This window comes from Sorex fumeus, unplaced genomic scaffold, assembly GCF_029834395.1.
Source record: "Sorex fumeus unplaced genomic scaffold, SorFum_2.1 ptg000072l, whole genome shotgun sequence".
NCBI lineage: Eukaryota > Metazoa > Chordata > Mammalia > Eulipotyphla > Soricidae > Sorex > Sorex fumeus.
The window spans coordinates 33,943,339-33,962,947 of record NW_026606129.1 but is presented as its reverse complement, the minus strand read 5'-3'; the positions used below and the strand labels follow the sequence as shown (position 1 = coordinate 33,962,947).

Here is a 19,609-nt window from a genome sequence, read left to right as displayed (position 1 = left end):
TGCCCAGAGCTGGAGGTTCTTCGTCCTCTTAGCTATTTCTTCGAGGTTCTTGAAGGCGTTCTAAGCCGCTCTCTTCCTCCTGCGCAGCTTGGGTGCCAGGTCATTTGTCATGTTGACTTCTTGACCTAGGTATACATAGCTGTTGCATTCGGAGATGGTCGTTCTGTTGAAAGCGAATGGGGCATCAGGAACGAGGCTGTTTCTCATAAACATTGTCTTCGTAAGATTCAGCTGTAGTCCTACCTTTTCACACTCACGGTCAAAGTCGGCCAGCATTTGTGCCGCTTGGCTGATGTTTGGTGTTATTAAAACAATGTCATCAGCAAAGCGGAGGTGGTGTAGTTGCCGACCATCTGTCTTCACTCCCATTCCTTCCCATTCCAGTCGTCGCATGATGTTCTCGAGGGTGGCACTGAAGAGTTTCGGTGAAATGGTATCACCCTGCCGCACCCCTCTCCTGACATCAACGATCACTTCTTTGTAGAATGGTGAGATCCTGGTAGTGAATCCGCAATACAGCTCACGGAGGATCTTGATGTATTGGGCTTGAATGCCCTGATTGGCTAGGGCTTCCATGACCGCTTCTGTCTCAACAGAATCAAAGGCCTTCTTTAAATCAATGAACATTAAACAGAGCGGCATCTTGAACTCCCGAGAAACCTCAATGAGCTTGGTTATCGTGTGGATATGGTCGATAGTGCTGAATCCTTTGCGGAACCCGGCTTGCTCGCATGGTTGTCCTTCATCTAGTGTTCTGCCAATCCTATTTAGGATGACTCGAGTGAACAACTTGTAGATGACAGACAATAGGCAGATCGGGTGATAGTTGCCAATGTCATGGATGTCTCCCTTCTTGAACAGTAGTACGGTCCTGCTGGTTTTCCATTGGGACAGAACCTTGCATTCAGACAGGTAGCGAGTGAAGAGCCAAGCCAGTGTATTGATGAGTACTGACGGCAGGTTCTTCAGGTGTTCAGGTCTGACCTTGTCTGGGCCGGGTGCTGTTTGTTTCTTTACCTACGAAATGGCATGTCAGATTTCGGAAGGGAGAACATTGGGAACGACATATCCATCCTGTGGAATTTGGTATGTCGGCAAGTGGACATGGCTATCGAAGAGATTTGAGTAGAAGTCATGGATAATCTTCTCCATTGCCGTTCTGGAGGAACGTTCTGGATCCATCAGGACGTCGGGGGTCAGTCATCTTGGTCTTGTAGTTGGCGAAGGACAGGCGGGCGTAACTAATACTTTTTCCAGCTTCTGCTGCATCTACCAGTACTTCTGCTCTTCTCTCTTTGAGGTCTTCCTTGATTGCATCTCTGCACTGCTTTGCGAGCTCGGATGTTAGTTTGCGATTGCCTGAGGCATGCACCAAACCACGCTGGCGAATTAGCTCAAGAGTTTTCAAAGACAGGCATTTTTTTGTGGCTATCTCTCTCTTGGCGTTCCTAGCACATTCATGGAGGTGCTGAACTAGTCGATCGTATTCCTCGTCAATGTTGTCAACAATGGCATCTTCCCATGTAGTCGCAATAGTGCCAAAGAGTTCCCAGTTGGTGGTCATTCTGGGAGTTCTTTTTTTGAACTTTGCAGCCCTTTCTCCCCACTCTGTGAAGTAGAATTTTGCACGAAGGAGACGGTGGTCCGATCCCATTCGAAATTTTGGGACAACAGCGACATCAGTCAGGCAAAACCGTCGATTGAATATGATGTGGTCTATTTCGTTGTGGAATCGTCCACCGGGAGACTCCCATGTCCAACATTTAGACCCCAACTCCTATGAGCCACATTTTCCCAGGCTTCCTCCTAGGTTGAGGTAGCAGAAGGTTTGGATAAATGATTGAGACAGAGGGACCAGTCACCTTCCTGTGTATGGTTAGTGTTAGGCTGCTTCTTCATTTCCCATCTTTCTCCAAATTGAGCTTCTCTGGCTGCTCACAGAACCCAAGGGGATTTTCACTCCCATCTTCCCACCAGTCTTCTGCTTGACGGTTGAGGTCATTATTGATCTATTGATCCATTAAGAAAATGGATCATGAATATAAAGATGGATTCCTTATTCATTCAACTGTATTTAGATATTATATTTGCATGAATTTTCAAATATGTGAGTCTATAAAGATACCTCTTTCTCCGGTTGCATTGTGGTTTTTTCCTTGGCAATAGCAAAAGTCCTAATACAAAGTCTGCTATTTCTTGGGAACTGTTTGAAATGATACCACAATGAAAAACAACTGGTATTGTAATTGAATACTTGTCTCTGAAATTCATATAACACTATTTATTATTTACTATCATGTTTGGACTGAGAGTTATGAGTAAGGTGAACAACTTCTTTAAGAACACAATTATGACTTCCTCCACCAAATGTTAACATTTACTAATTCCCAGTGTTCTCTCTGAAGACCTGAGCATTTTTTGTTGTTGTTATTTGTATTTTAAAACCATCTCATTAATTTTGATGCAAGAATATCAACTAAAATGCAAAGCAGGAACCTTTGGAGCAGAGTTTTTATTTATTTTCAATAAAGTAAATCCCAAGCCTCAGGTTATTCTTTTTGATACCTTCGCAAGGCAGGAGAATTTTTAAGTTCAATGGAATTAACAGTGTCACTACCACAGGACAATCACTCTTTCTGAGGTACACTTTCTTGGCTCTCCTCTTCTCCATTTGCCTAAGATGATGTAATTTGTCTTCTAATAATGGATGAGAGACCTCTCTCTTTCAATCACTAGCATAAGTCACTGAAACTTGCTCGACATGTCCAAGGTTCAGCTTCTTTCTTTCATGGTTGATGAAAGTAAATTTGTAATCATGATGCAAGTACAAGTATGTATGTGTGTGTGTGTGTGTGTGTGTGTATGTGTGTGTGTGTGTGTGTGTGTGTGTGTGTGTGTGTGCATCCTTTGTCCTTAAAGTATATGCAGTGTCCTATTAATGTTATTATATATGGTCAGACTGTAGTTGCTATGGAAACAACAACCAAATATCTTGACCTTTGATGATGGAAAGATGCTGTGGTAGTAGCTATGATCAGAGTTAAGTGATTGCTGATAGAATTAAAGATTAAAGGGCAAGGTTTTTTTTTCATGTCCAATTTAGTTCTATCAATTTGTTCCCTAAATTTACCAATAATATCCAACAGATTCATGCAGACAAATTACTAGTAATACTAGTATTTCTTTATTATTTTATATTCAGTTTATTTGGATTCTGTATGAGTGGAATTCTGAATTTTTGCTTATGATTGGTATATATATTTTTGAAAGATATGTTTTCTGTTAAAAGTGTGAATTATAGCAGATAAACATTCCTATTATGTGATATTGCTATAAAGGAAGCAAATTCAAGCTTTTATTCAAAATTTAATACCTTGATGGGGCTGGAGCGATAGCACAGCGGGTAGGGCGTTTGCCTTGCATGCAGCCAACATGGCCGACACAGGTTCAATTCCCAGCATCCCATAGGGTCCCCCGAGCACCGCCAGGAGTGATTCCTGAGTGCATGAGCCAGGAGTAACCCCTGAGCATCGCCGGGTGTGACCCAAAAAGAAAAAAAAATTTAATACCTTGAAATTGTTTTATACTTTAGGTACTAGTAGAAAGACAAACAAACACTGTCCTCCAATTGTTCATCAATTTGCTCGAGCAGGCCCAGTAACGTCTCCATTGTAAGACTTCTTGTTACTGTGTTTGGCATATTGAATACTATTGGTAGCTTGCCAGGCTCTCCGAGAGGGGCGGAGGAATCGAACCCGGCTCGGCCAGGCTGGCTGTGCGCAAGGCAAATGCCCTACCACTGTGCTATCACTCCAGCCCAGTAGAAAGACAAAAGGCTATATTTAATACATTCTCTGATTAGAAGTAATGATTTTCTAAGACCTCTGTGATTATAAGGGAGAGTCTCTGGCTTCCTATTTAACACTGATAGTTTTACATTATTATGGGTTAGAAGATGTACCAATGATTTATTCTGTTTATGTTGTATGGCAGGAAAATGTGAGAGTAAGGGGACTAGTATCACTGTCTACATTGCTTAGTGAGGGTTTGCTGAGACTAGTCCATACAGTTTGAAGCTATATTGATCCAGACACAAATGGAAAATTATTCTTGCTTCAAGAACTTACTTGGTCAAGATTGTATGCAGGCTAATTAATGAGTAGGGTTAACATATGGCAGATCAACAAAATGTAGCCAAATAAAACATAAGAAATGAGTCCAAGGGAATGAGAAGATCAGCTACAGGGAAGGCAAAACTCTAGAGGGACCCAAAGAGGAGCAAATAATGTTCATTATTGGTAAATCATGATTTATAAATATACTGCTTTCATCATTTTAAATATATCAAATGTGATATTAAAATGGAGACAAGGCTAAGAAAATCATGTGAGCAAAGACGTATATGGAATATGATCTAGTGGTTGAGTAGTTTGGTTATGTTGTGCAGCTGAGAAATGTAATGGGTATTCTCTGATACCCATCTATGCTCAGGGATTAGCAGAAGCTGTGAAGGACAGGTAAGGATACTGAGATTTTGTAGAAACCAGGTAGCTTTCAGTATGATAGGACTTAAACTCTAATCCTTTGAGGTCTAAGTGAAGATTCTAGAAAGGTAACAGTGTTATTGTCACCTACTTCTTAGAAGTAACTGCCAGTAAGTACAAAACCTGCTTTGGCTGCAAATATGTGAGTCTAACTCCAAAATTCCCTTTGTAATTTCAACTGATGTTTTATGGTGCTTAAAACTTGTTGATTCTTGAGAGCCCAGTAATAAACCCTCAGATATGTGGGCTGTTAATTTACAACAAAGGTGCAAAGAGCATAAAGTGGATAAAGGAAAGGCTTCAAAAAATGGTACTGGGAAAACATGAAAGGATGAAATTAGAACACTGTCTTATACCATGTGCGAAAGTTAATTCAAAAGGATTAATCCAAATAGTCCATGGTATTGACTTCAGTGGTGCCTTCAATGTTTAGAATTTAACAGCAGGGGAAACAAAAACAAATGGGAGTAAATCAAATTAAAGAACTCCAGCATCATGAAAAGAACTATTAACAAAAACATGGACATTGCTCTGAATGGGAGAAAATGTCTTTTCACATCCTGTATCTGTCAAAGGGCTAAAGTTCAAGGCACAGAGAGCACTCAGAAAACTTTAATAATACAAGCAATCCACTAATAAGAAAGGCTGAATAGAAGCCACTCCTAAGAAGACACATAGATGTGAAAAAGTGTTCATTTTCACTGATTATCAGAGAAATATCAATGTAAACAACAGCAAGATGTCACTTCACATTTTTGTGGATGTTTTATGTCAAAGAGGCCAGAAAGGACCAGTGCTGGATGGGGTTTGGTGTGTGTGTCGGGGGGGGGGGGAGCGGGGGGGCTTATTTACAGCTGACATTGTGGAGTGGTTCAGTCTCTGTGGAAAACAATATGGAGAATGCTATATATGTTATAGTAGGACTACCATTTGACCTAGTAATTTCACTCCTTAGTGTCTATCCCAGAAATACAAAAATACTAATTCAAAAAGATATATTCAAGTAGCATTGTAGCACTGTCCTCCCATTGTTCATCAATTTGCTCGAGTGGGCACCAATTACATCTCACAACAAATTGTGAGACTTGTTGTTACTGTTTTTGGCATACCGATTACATCAGAGGAAGCTGCCTTGCAGGCGAGATAATTGGTAGCTTGCTGGGCTCTCCGAGAGGGGTGGAGGAATCGAACCCAGGTCTGCTGCGTGCAAGGCAAACGCCTTACCTGCTGTGCTATTGCTCCAGCCCACATGCAAGTAGCACTATTTAAAGTAACCAAGTTCTGGAAACAAAATAAGTGCCAAACAACATATGAGCGGACAAGAAAATGTATCTACACACAATAGAAAATTCAGCCATGAGCAAAAAGGATAACAGCAAAAGGATAGCTTTTACTATAGCTTGAGTGGGACTGGAGGGGATTGTGTTCAGAAAAATAAGTCAGGAATAGGATAAGTACTAGGTGATCTCATTTGTATGCAATATATAGAGAAACAGTACAGGGCAGGAGAGACATTTAAAGGACTAGAGCATATTCTTTGCATAGTGGTGGCCTGAGTTTGATTCCCAGTACCACATGAAGCATCCGTGTGCTATATCCTTGAATAATATGCCTAGAGTATCCTCTGATCACTGCGGGATGTGAATCTCTCCCCATACTCTCCCAGAAAAAAAGGATTTTTAAAATCCTTAGAATGACAACAAAATGGACATTACCAGTGGGGAGTGGGATGAAAGGAACTAGTTGACTGTGGTGGAGGATCACTTGATCACTTGATATCATGTTACTCATAGATTTGCTCAAGCCGGAGCCAGTACCGTCTCCATTCATCCCTGTTGCGTGCTAGTGTAGCCCAATGGCATCTGCTCATTCTAGAAACATGAAGAGCCTCAAACCGATCGTTCAGGGTCTTGATGAAGAAGTCTGACCATCTCATAGATGGGCGTCCACATGATCTTTTGACGTCCTGTGAAATCCAGTCAGTAATGGCTCTAGTCCAGCGGTCATCTCTAAATCTCATTATGTGTCCAACCCATCTGATTTTCGATGCCTTCGCAAACAAGACAGCATCCCTGATTCTTGAAAGTTGACAGAGATCAGAACTCCGGATTCTTTCTCTCATTTGAGTGAAGCGTGATACTCCAAGCAAAGCTCTTTCAATTCCTCTTTGAGAGACCCAAATAGCGTTCTCATCCTGTTTTTGTAGGGCCTAAGTCTCTGAGGCGTATGCTAATGCAGGAAGAACAGTGGAATCAAAGAGATGTGCTTGGAGCTGGAGGTTCTTCATTCTCTTAGCTATTTCTTCAATGCTCTTGAAGGTGTTTCAAGCTGCTCTCTTCCTCCTACACAACTCAGGTGCCAGGTCATTCATCATATTGACTTCTCGACCTAGGTACATATACCTGTTGCATTCAAAGATGTTCATTCTATTGAGAGTGAATGGAACGTCAGGAACAAGACTGTTTCTCATGAACATTGTCTTTGTGAGATTCAGCTATAATCTGACCTTTCCACACTCATGGTCGAAATCAGTCAGCATTTGTGCTGCTTGGCTGATATTTGGTGTTATTAGAACGATGTCATCAGCAAAGCAGAGGTGGTGTAGTTGCTGACCATCTATCTTCACTCCCATTCCTTCCCATTGCATGACATTTTTGAGGGTGGCACTGAAGAGTTTTGGTGAAATAATTAGGTGGTGGAGGATATTGTCTCTTTATTGAGAAAGGTGGCATAAAACAGTCTTTCTAAAACATGTACAACTTTAAAAACCAATGTTACAGCAATAAAGAAAGTTATTTAAGAAAATTTGATGACTTTTTTAATTTTAATATGGATTCGAGTTGAAAGGAAAAGAGATTAGGGGGCCAGAGCAATTGTACAGCAGATAGGACATTTACCTTGAACACAGTCAATCTGTGTTGCATGCCCAGTACCTCATATGGCCCCTGAGTTCCACCACGAGTGATCCCTAACTATAAAACCAGGAGTGAGCCGTATGCACTCCTGGATGTGACTCCCCAGCCCCCTCAAATTAAAGTATAATAAAAATTAGAAGAGGATTTAAAGCCTAGTTTTCTGTCTATGAAATTATTTAAAGTATTACAATATTACCCCTCCCTTCCCAATATGGAGTCTTGAGTTTATTAAGATGCTTTTCTCTCTTGAGTATGTGGTCTGCCATGGTGTCATACTAATGGTAGCATGGTAGCCTCACAGTTCTTCAATTCTCATCGTTGAAACCGTGATGATGGATTTATTATTCTTAGCTATAAGGGTTTTAGTAAAGAACCATTAGGTAATCTGTCTCTTAGCTGGTAATATGTGTCTTTATATATACCCATTCCTTCTTATTTAGGAAAGTCACAAATTGAGAGCAAATAACCATGTCACAAATTAGAATATCTTAACTTCTGTTTGTGGGTATGTGTTTTTGAAGTCTAGAGTAACCTGAAAATGGAAACTTCTTTATTTCTTTTTAAGGATCTTCTTAAGAAGTGCTACTCTGCCAATGCATCCTACCTGTTCCAGCAGGATAAATTCTATGACGTCAGCTATGACACAGGAGACAAGTCTATCCAGTGTAGCCGAAGACCAGATGCATTCAAGTTCTGGATGACTTGGAAGGCCCTGGGAACATTAGGCCTTGAAGAAAGAATGAATCGTGCACTTGCTTTAGCTAGGTAAATGTGTGTGTGAGTGTCTGTGTCCATCCCCTTGTATCCAAAGTACTCAATGAAAGTAAAATTTTCATGCCTATGCATGCATGTTCTTCCACTTATGTCTTTCTTCTTCATTTAGTAGTTATTCTTTTTGTGTGTGTGTGTGTGTGTGTGTGTTTTTTACTTTGAGTCACATCTGGTGATGTTCAGGGGTTACTCCTGGCTGCACTCAGGATTTACTACTGTTGGTGCTCAAAGAACCATACGGGATACCAGGGATTGAACTCCAGTTGTCTGCATGCAAGACAAAACCCCTACCCTCTGTACTATCACTCCAGCCCCCATCATGTAGTAGTTACTCTTTCAGCACCAATGATGGGTTGGAAATTGTGAACCAAGCAGTCCTAACACCTACCTTCTAGGATCCTGGAGGTATACTTGAGGATGAAAACAAAACAAAAAAAAACATAGCGAAACTTACCTTTTGATAATTGTAGGTACATGATGCTCCAGGATCACAAAGGAGGTTTCCTTAGGATGTTATTCAGGTGGTCTTGACAAAGTCTTCCTGGAGGAAGTATAATTTAACTAAGACTGATTGATGAGAGGTGGGGAAAGATGAACCATTTGGAAGGAACACCAAGCCCAAATAACTAAACAGTAAATCTTGGAGAACTCAAGAACATGACAAAACTTGCCAGAGAGACTGTGAAACTAGCATAAGGGAATGAAGATCAAAGTATCTTGAAGAGGTCATTATTCTTCTCCTTGTCATATCATGAGAGAAAAAGTTTTGGAAACTGATTTCAGTTGAGCTCTAGTGCAAAACACTTACTACTAGATCCTGACCCAATGTCAGGATCCACGGATGCCAATGAGCAAGCCACAGCCATTTAATTCCAAATATGACATGTTGAACTTAAATTATAGGGTTAATTTTCTTGCTATTAAACTTTTTCCTTTTTTAAAAAAAAATTTATTAGTGAATCACATGAGGTACAGTTGTAGACTTACAAATATTTGTGCTTGGGTTTCATATGATGATCGTGTACCAATCCCTCCACCAGTGCCCATTCACTGGTGCCCACCACTGATACCAATATCCCTACCACCCCCAATTTAACTCATCCCACTTTGCCTCTGTAGCAGGGCATTACCTTTTGTTCTTTCTCTCCTTTCAGGTACTGTGGTTTGCAAAAGAGACATTGAGTGGCAATCATGTTCGGTCTATAGTCTACTTTCAGCATGCATCTCCCATACTTGGAGGATCCTCCCAATACCCTTTATTAGGTGCTCCATTCTCTATCTGAGCTGCCTTTTTCCCTAGCATGTGAGGCTCGCCTACAAGCCATGGTGTAAACCTCCTGGTACTTATCTCGGGTATTCTTGGGTTTCAGTCTCCTATTTTGTTACTTTATGTTCCCCAGATGAATGCAATCTTTCTATGTCTGTCCCACTCTTTCTGACTCATTTCGCTTAGCATGATATTTTTCATGTAATACCACTTGTATGTAAATTTCATGACTTCATCTTTCCTAACAGCTACATAGTACTCCATTGTGTAGATGTACCAAAGTTTCTTTAACCAGTCATCTGTTCTCAGGCACTCAGGTTTTTTCCAGATTCTACTATTGTAAACAGTGCTGCAATGAACAAACAAGTGCAGATGTCACTTCGACTACACTTTTTTGCCTCTATGGGATATATTCCCTGAAGTGGTATTGCTAGATAAAATGGAAGCTCAATTTCTAATTTTTTGAGACGTACCCATACCGTTTTCTTGTGAATCAATAATAGAGTCCCTTAGAGACAATCCCATATCACTCCCCTGATTATATCATTTTGACTAGCATCCTGATGGACAAAGCAAACCACTTGGTAAAGTCCCCTGCTTGAAAGCAAGAAAGTGTGTTTGGCACAATTAAATGACAGAGGACTTGACTATAATAATAGTTATATGTAGATTGCTCTTGAAAGATGGTTAAAAATTCAGCTTTGGGTGAAAATAGTTTGAAAATCATGTAAATATTAGAATCTATTAGGGTTGTTTTGATGGTGATTGAAACCTTAATTAAACAAGGAAAGGTGATACTCAGGTTAGTTATAAGCTAGTATCCTGATGACTTATGGAATAACCAAATCTAGGGACTGAATATTACCGGTTTAATTTCTCTCCATCTTTAGATATAGTCTCCTTAATATGGGGCTTATTCTCATGTACGAAGGCAGCTTCTAAAAGTGGCTAATTTCTATCATTTCAGATTCAATTTTAGGATCAAAAAGAGAACATGCTCTTCTCTCAACAATCCCAGGAAGTTTTAATGATTTCTGAGTGAGGCAAATGTTCATCTCTCAGTCACTGTTGCCAGGGAAATATGACACTCATTGGCATGCTGAGTCATGTACTGGCCAAAGTACGCAGACCAGGAGACTGATTCCTTCTCTAATCTAGTAAAACTCGGCAAGGAATGTGCCTTGATTAGAAATCTGGGTAAAGTGCCTACATCCAAAGTAGGAAAATGACTACCCAGGTGAAGAAATACAACTATCTTCCACAAATATTTATAGCTGCCTGCTTAATTAAATTACAAGTTCAAAAAGTTCTATTCCCATTTTTACATTTTTTTCATACTCTTCAAGCATGAGAGAATTTCTGCATTATTTTATCTAAGATGCTAAGTAACTTAGTGACAGGTGTCTTGAAATAAGGTTAGATGTGAATGTTTAATGATTGTATTTATTATAAAATTAACATTCCTCTCAGGGTAGAATTTAATTTATAGTCTAACGATATGTTCTAATTTTTGCAGAGAAATATCACAGGAGGATAAATGTTAACATTTCAATTCAATTCAACAAAACACTTATTGTTTGTAAATGTTTGTCAAGTTGAATTGAATTGAATTAACATTTCAGTGATCATTACTGAAGACTCTGACCTATATTTATATATGAGAGAAACAATCCCTCCTCTTTCATGCCATTACTCATAATAGTTTTTCACGTTCTTGATATCCTACACTCTAGTCCTGGGTGAGTAAAAGTCTCCCTGTTCTTTCACTCCCTAAGCCAAATAAAAGGGCAGAGTATTTTTAGCCATGTCAATCGGAAACATGTAAAATTATAAATTTGGGACTTGAGAGATAGTAGAGGAGATAAGGTATTTGCTTTGCAGGTAAATGATTCAGGTTTAATCCTGGGCACCCTATGTAGTCCCCAGTGTTCTTCTAAAAGTGATCATTGAGCTCAGAGCCAGGAGTAAGCCATGAACTTCACTGGGTGTGCCACCCCCCCCCCCAAAAATAACCAACAAAAAAAAGGAATTATAAATTTGGAGAAAGTTTCTCTAGGATTGACAATCACAAGGGTTCAACGGTGACTCTGAGATAACACCTGCCTTGCATTCCTGAGGTTGTGAGTTAGATCCCGGGTAATGTCCTATGATGAGTGTAATTCTCCACACCCACCTAGGTGCATTTTCTAGTACCCATTGACCAGGTGCTAGTGAGCACCACAACTATGTATAAGACCCTCAGTAAGCATAGAAATGGAATGTCCTGCCCAGCTGAGCACCACCATCTAGAGTGAGAGCAACTCAGCCAAATTGATGAGTCCAGCAACCCAGCATCTACTCTCCAGTCATCAAAATACCAGCAACAACAATGGGAGGGAAAGGCGGAAAAAATGATAATAAATTAGAAACATAGGGCTTTATTTTTTCTATTAGTGTTCCCTTTAATACTGAATTACAAAATGTTACACCTTTTAAAAAAATCCAGTTGTAAAACCAGTCTTATGAGAAGATTTTGGAAACATTGGCCCAAATTTCATAAATATATATATATATATGTATTTTACTATGAAACCTTTTTAATCTATTTTTTATTTTCCTTTTTATTAACATTTTTGACTGATTGAGAGTCCTTGTTTATAGTACTGATAATAATGTTTTTTTCATGCATTTAATTCTAACATCACACCCATCACCAGTGTACTCCTCTCCCTGCCCCAAGGATCTAAATGCTCCTCCCTTTCAGCCCTCACCAACTCAAATATATGGATTAGTTCTCCTGTTATACTGCCTGTGCTTCTTTGTGACTAAATACATTGCTATGCATCTTTAAGTCCCACATAAGAGGGAGATTATACAGCATCATTGTTTGTTGATTTCACTCAGTATCCTCTAGTTCCATTCATGTAAATTGCATGATTTTGTACTTTTTTAGAGCTGTTTAGATTCCATTCACAACTTCTTGATCCATTCATCTGTATTTGAGCATTTGGGTTATATCCATATCTTAGCTATTGAGGTAAGTGTGGTGATGAACATGTGTGCATATATCCTTTTGAATTAATTTTTTTGTATTTTTGGGATAGATGCCAAGAAGTGGTGTCATTGGGTCATATGGTAGTTCAGTTCTTATATTTTGGATGGAACATTATATTGCTTTCCATAGGGGTTTAACCTGATGAAATTCCCACCTAAGTGGATGATTCGACCACACTTTCCCCCTCCCCCCAATCAACACTGGCTATTTCTAGGCTTTTTGATATGTGCATAGGGCTTGATTATTTGGCTTTACAAATTGGCTGATAGGTTTCTGGTTCTGCTCCTCAGAGAAGATACAATACTTGCTTAATTCAGTGGTAGATCCTGTTTCCTGGATCCTTGATGAAGAGGTATTCGGGGAAACTGACTGGGTGGGAAGAACTCCAGTTTGTAATGCCTGCCAGACTTCTTGGTCCATGTTGTTGCGATGCAAATAATTACAAGCTGACAACAGTTGTAGACTTACAAAAGTCCTGAATATTTAACAATCGACTCCCACAGGCCAGTGCAATTAGCTCTAGAACATGCCTGATAGTGTGAGTTGGTATCATCAGTTCAAAGCACTGACTGGTGAGGATTAAGAAAATATTTCTCATCAAGCTACTGTCCCAGAGTTGTTTCTTTAACATGTAATAAAAAACATTCCTATCTATGGCCAGAAGATTCTGGCATTATTTCTTAGTCACAGTAACACTGTTGTGTTGTCTTCAGGAGGTATAGTAATTTTCTTCAGTAGATAACTATAGAAAAGTAAAAATTTGTTAGTATTTGGAGCACACATCCATTATCAGTCACCCGCTGTGGCCAAGAGCATTATTTTCCTAGACCCTGAGTTAGATCTTTACTAGAAAATCTGGGCATTTTTTTCTCTTCTCTGACATATTACAGTAAGAATTCCATGGAAACAATTTTCTATGCTCAACAATTAACAATTAATTAGTTCTGAAAATTTGTATATTGACTTTAAAATTTAATGACCAGATTTTGATGATCCAACAGATTATCATCACCTCTGTCAATTAGCTTTTTTGTTTTTCCCCATGGAAAGCAAGAATTGACATTTTGAAAAGGATAATTCCCATATATGAGTTGTCTGCAACCCATTCAGAAGGAAGAAAAGAGAGCCTAGAAGATAGCTAAGACTTTTTCTAGTTTTTGTTTGAAAGCTGTCATTCCAAGTGATAAGGGAATAAGAGAACACTTCTCTCAAGGAAAATTGATGCAAAAAACTTGCTTTTTCCTTTGATTGTTCGAAAATCAGTAGCACTGGGATTCTAAAGCAAGGGGTTCTAAAGCAGAATTGAAGGTTTAAAGCCAACATCTTCTGCACCAATTAGATGACTGAGCTTGTCTGCTATCTGCCTGGGAGAATTGAAAATGTTTTATAGTACTCTGGCTGCCTGTTGCTGAGGATACCTTCTAGGCCTTTGCTAAGTCACAACACATAACAGCAGGTTAAATGGATATTCACAATGGGGTAATTTTTAAAGCTAGTCTGGAAAAATCCTGGGCACAAGTCTTTTTCAACAACAACAACCAGCTCAGGAACTCCCATTCTGCTACTTTGTTAGGTCTCCAGTGTACCATTTATCTATCCCCTTGACACACAATCTCTGTAATCTCTCTAAAGGTATGTGTTTCACTGGCTTGCATAAATACTAAAGGATTTATTGTTTTCAATATGAAAAGGTGAGCAGTTACACCATGGCACTTTCGGACTAGTATATTTCTCTAGAAGATGGAAGCAAAAGAGTCAAAAGACTATGAAAAAGCCAGCGTCTTCATTTATTCTTTATATTGGTCATTTTATAAAAAATCACAGTTGCTGGAGGATGTAGTATCTAGGTATTCGTGATGAATCACACAAGCCATGCATTATGTTTTAATGTATGCTCAGCCTACTACAGAAAGCAGATGGGGAAAAAAATCTCAGGAGGTATGATAGGGCACCTGCTTCAAGAGAAATTTCAAGTGAGGACATGAGTCTGGACGAAATTCTTGGACTACTTTAGGGATATTGTCAGTGGCTGATGAATTGAGAGAGAGAGCCTGGAAAGACTATCTCTAAACACACACACACACACACACACACACACACACACACACACACAAAGTAGACTCTTCAAAATGATAAGCAAAGTGCCAAAATATCAGATAGATTCACAGAATGATTGAGGGTCTCTAATATTGGAAGTACATTCATTAGCAAAGGAGAGAGGAATGTTTTGGAGCAAGATTAATTTTTATTTTTACGCAATAGGTTTTTATTGAGATAAATTTACTTAGATATGAGGATAGAGAAAGAGAAGAATATATGTTCAAGAGAGAACATGGGCTTGAAAAGAAATCCAAGATTATCTTTGATGTATGCTTCAAAATCAAGCCAGAATTTTACACAGTAGGAAAAATTCATGCTAATGTATTTTCTTTTTGCCTTTTCTTTTTTTCTTTTTTTCTTTTTTTTTTGGCTAAGTGCAGTGGAAGGACAATGATGAGATTTTAAAGCTATTGTTACCTCTCGAACCCATTTACCTGGATGTCTTTTGGTAAGAGTGACTTATTCCTGCATTGTGTACAAAAACTCAATGCGTTTCTTTTTTTGCTGCTCTAGTTTACATCAGATAAGAATAGATTTTTTTTAAAATGTATTTTATCTTTAGGCTCTTTCCATTTATTGAAAAGGAAAAAAAAGGGGAAGATAAATCATTCCTATGAATGTAGGCAGTAGTGATTCACAGCTTATTTGGATTTCCTTCTCCAAATTCAATTTCTTTAAGCATTTACTAAAAGGAATAGAAGTACCTTATACAAGAGTCTCTGCTAAGCTAGCATTTCTGAAAGTTCACTTTGTGAGATAACAGATTTCCAGAAGATCTTAATAGATGCTCTTTCCCAAACTATTTCCATTGTCAACTATGTTTAGGAATTAGTAACTGCTATATTAACTACTATATTATTCCTCTCTGGGATATTCAGCATATTCTCTATCACATTAAAAGCTCTAAGGGGACTGTAACATTTTAACTTGAAATTAACTAGTATGCAGACAATGCTGACTGTTCATCCAACAACTTATTCTCTTTTTTTCCCTTGCCAATAGAACTTTGGTTTTATTTTTTGTTGCGATATTCCAGCTGGGAGCACTGGTCTAAGCCAATCTCCTTTGACAACAGTTAGTTTAGGGATAGATATTTAATCAGCTTTATTCATCAAAGATATAAGAAGAATTATATGAAGACTTTGGGGGAAAATATACTGAACTTAAGTAGACACAAATGAAGAGACAATGATTTTCACTAACCTCTTCTTTTTTCTTGGAATGCTGTTTGAATAGGGGTCTGATGGATTGAGTTGTGGCAGCTTTCTTGTGGATGTGAGAAAACCCACTAACACTAAGTATACCTGGTTGAAATGATAGGAAGTGCCTGGTTCTTGATGACATTACTGAACTGTACAATCAGATCAATAAATGTCCTTGTGAAATAAGCAAAGTGTACTTTTAGATTGTAGACAAAGACAATCTAATAGACATGCCCAAACTTGCGGAAATTTATGTGGAAACGGAGCCCTTAATGCAAGAAAGTTGTTAGTATGGTATAAAATAGGGCATAATTTGGTAACTAATGGTGTGAGCCTTTTTATTATTGTTGTTGCAAATTTTCTTCCACATCATCTCTACACTCACATTTGGAGTGTTATGTTGGATTTTACAGGCTTTGGAAGAGACTGAAGTTGAAACATTGATTCAGGTCACATAATTAGCAAGAAATCAGAATTTTCACAGAAATGATTCTGCTTTCTTTGGGTATGCCTTTCTCTCAGGAGAAGGTCCTCCTGGTTTTATTTTGGGGCCAAACCTGGTGGTGCTCAGAGCTGCTTCCAGTACAAAGTGTGGGGTCACTCTTAGTTGTGCTTTGGGGACCTTGTGGTGCAAGGGATTGTATTCTGGCCTCCTATATACAAAATATGAGCTCAGTCCTTTGAGCTATCTCCCCATCCCCCAACCAGAAGCAAATTTTAGCTAATTTGATTACAATAAATTTACTTGAGACAATAGCTAGTGCATCTCCATAGAATATGGTTATTACTTGTTGTGGAAGAATCATACCAGTCAGGTTTTATTTCTCTGTTCCTTACATGAGAAAACCAAGACAGACTCAGGTGACTCAGGAGCTGATTCACAAGAATCTTCCAGAATAATTCCGAGGATTTCTAGAGATGCAAAACTCTTTCATAGCCTTGGAGTGTCAGGATGAGTATATGTCTCTTCCAGATAAAATCCTGGCAAAGCTTTCGAGTTAACAATATACCTGAGAAGGTACAAAAAGGCTTTCATTGTATAAGTAGAGACTACGCCTCTACTTACTTTTTCCCCTATGCTTTTATTAATGTTTTTTGCTTTTATTAAGTTACATGTAAAACATATATTCAAGTAACCACATCTATGAAGATTTGCTGAGATGTGAAAAGAGAATTAATGATTTCTACGTATCCCTTTCTCAGATAAACATTAACAATTCACTATATATCTTTTCTTGCTTTGCTTCTTGCTCACATACATACATGCATATATATAAGGATTTTTAATATGCTTTTCAAAATGTAGAATGGTATTATTTATATTTCTTGGTAGTTTGCTTTTATCTCTTATGATAGGAAACCTTAAAATGTGGGAGCTTGAGGCACTGTGGTCAGACGGGAGTGGTAAGTTATTCTTCTGTGACAACTAACAGTCCCTCAGCTAGTGGGGAAGGAATATCCTGATCTTGGTTGCTGCCTTTGTAACCATGCTTGCTTGCTGAGGGTGATTATTTAAGCTGGTCTCCTTTTGTTCTCTGGCTCAGACTTTAGATATGACTCCTTCCAGCCCTTGTTGACGTGTTTAATAAAGTTGCTTCCTCAGAAAGCCTCAATGCCTCTTTCTTGCCAGAGTGTCCTGCAGCGTTCTTCACAAGCTTCCCTATGGGTTTAATAAGAGTACATATAATTTAGTCTTTGTAATAGATGTACCACATTGCACTGTGTCGTTAAAACACATTTCACTGCAGTTCGTTTTTTCAATTTCTGGGTATTAATTTTGCTTCCAGTTATTTTGTATGGAATATACAGATATGCACACATAGATTAGAAACAATAACTTGTGTGTATAGAATAACACAGATTATATATCTGTATCCATATACCTATCTATTGCCCTACCTACAATGATAGTTCCTTCCATCCATCTTATGATAGCATTGATACCTTTTTCCTGGTAGACTAGCATCTTAAATGTAATTTGCTGCATCATTAGATATGAATGTTATTACTCTGAGGGATGTACACCCAGCCATTTTAAGGCACTGCTCTTGGCACTGTCTCAGAGGACGAGGTGGTGCAAGGGATCTAACTTGAGACCCCAGGATTCAAAGCATACAACACTAACCATTTGAGTCGCCTCTGTGTATTTTCACTTCAAATGGTTGGTAGTAGCTTTCTTTCACATTCTCACTAGCTAAATATTGCCTTAACATTTTTTAAATTATGTTAATACCACGTGAGCAGCATGGTTTAATAGCATTGCTTTAATTTATTCTTATTTGTGTACCAGTAATCTTAAGCATCATTTCTGTTGACCATTAGAACTGCTTTTGTCTGAAAGTGGGCAGTGTGATAAAGGGCCCCAAATTAACAGCTACATAACACATCCTGGAAAAACAAAACAAAATGCAAAAACATTCAGTGAAAGGATAGTGTAAGCATTAAATATTTCAGTGGTGTCTCTCTCTCTCTCTCTCTCTTACTCTCTCTCACTCTCACTCCTCAAATACAAACACACAAACAATGTAAACATATCAAGGGCATGATTTTATTTAATGTTCTATAACAATATTTTAATATTGAAAAAGAAAATGGTATTATTCCACTTTTATAAACAAAGGAGATAAAATTCAAGAGTAGTAATTTTTGTTGATTTTCTTAAATATTAAGTATATGTGTAATTTCAGATCATGATCATATCCCATAGGTGACACTTTAATGCCCATATATATATACATATATATTTATTTTAATTCGGGTAACATGTTTTGTAATTCTTAGTGCTAATATTTATGTGTGGCATGTGATGCTGCAACACCCCATCCACCACCAATCAAAGTGCTGGCATCCCTCAACCCAATTCCAAGGTCATGTTTACTATGCCCTTTCCTCCCTACTTCTTCATTCTCCTTTTCTGCTTGGTAAACTCAGCTCTGTTATAAGAGGCTAAGGTTTGTTTTTAGTTGACATTGTCCATTCCGCTGCTTTGTTTCTTTATTATCCACTTAAGAGTAAAATCATCCAGTGTTTTGTCTTCCTCCTTTTGACTTACTGCTCTTAAAAAACACTCTGACCATGAGGTAGCAAAATGCAATCTTTCATCTTTTCTTATAGCAGAATAGAATTCCATTGTGTTTTTATACTACGTCTTCTTTATCCACTTTTCTGTTGTTGGGAACCTTGGTTGTTTACAGAACTTAGCTGTTGTGAATAACACTGCAGTGAGTATCAGTATACATATCTTCTAAAATTTGTGTTGACAAATTCATCGAGTAGATGCAAAGCACTAGAATTACTGGATGATATGGTAGTTCTGTTTTCAAGTATTTAAAGTCATCAGACTGTTTTCTACAGAGGTTGAACCAATTTACAATACTAACAGTAAACAATGAGAATTTCTCCCTTTTTCTTTTTTAACCACATCTTCACAACCAGAAGCTGATTGCTTCTAGTCTTTTTTATATGAACTGTTCTCAGTATTGTGGTGATATTTTATTGTTTTGAGTTGCATTTACTTTTTCATATGCTTGTCACTCATGCCTATGTACTCTTTGGAGAACTTTTTGTTCAGTTCTCTCTTCCCCTTCTCTCCCTCCTGGATCTCTCTCTCTCTCTCTTTCTCTCTCTCTTCCTCCCCTTCCCCCTCTCTCACTTCCTCCCCTTCCCCCTCCCTCCTCTCCTCTCTCCCTTTCTCCCCTTTCCCCTACACTCTCTGTCTTTGTATCTCTTTGTTTTTGGCCTATACCCAGCTGTGCTAAGGACCTGTCCCTGGATTT

General features: G+C 38.5%; 1 protein-coding gene across 2 annotated transcripts in view; it reads left to right on the top strand.

Moving 5' to 3' along the window:
• The window catches only part of GADL1 (glutamate decarboxylase like 1), a 222,509-nt gene that overhangs the window by 111,576 nt on the left and 91,324 nt on the right, over positions 1–19,609 (top strand). For both annotated transcript variants that reach the window (XM_056129603.1, XM_056129602.1), the window contains one exon: positions 8,025–8,224. In XM_056129603.1, coding sequence (XP_055985578.1) covers positions 8,025–8,224 — 200 coding nt within the window. The remainder of the gene's footprint in view (positions 1–8,024; positions 8,225–19,609) is intronic.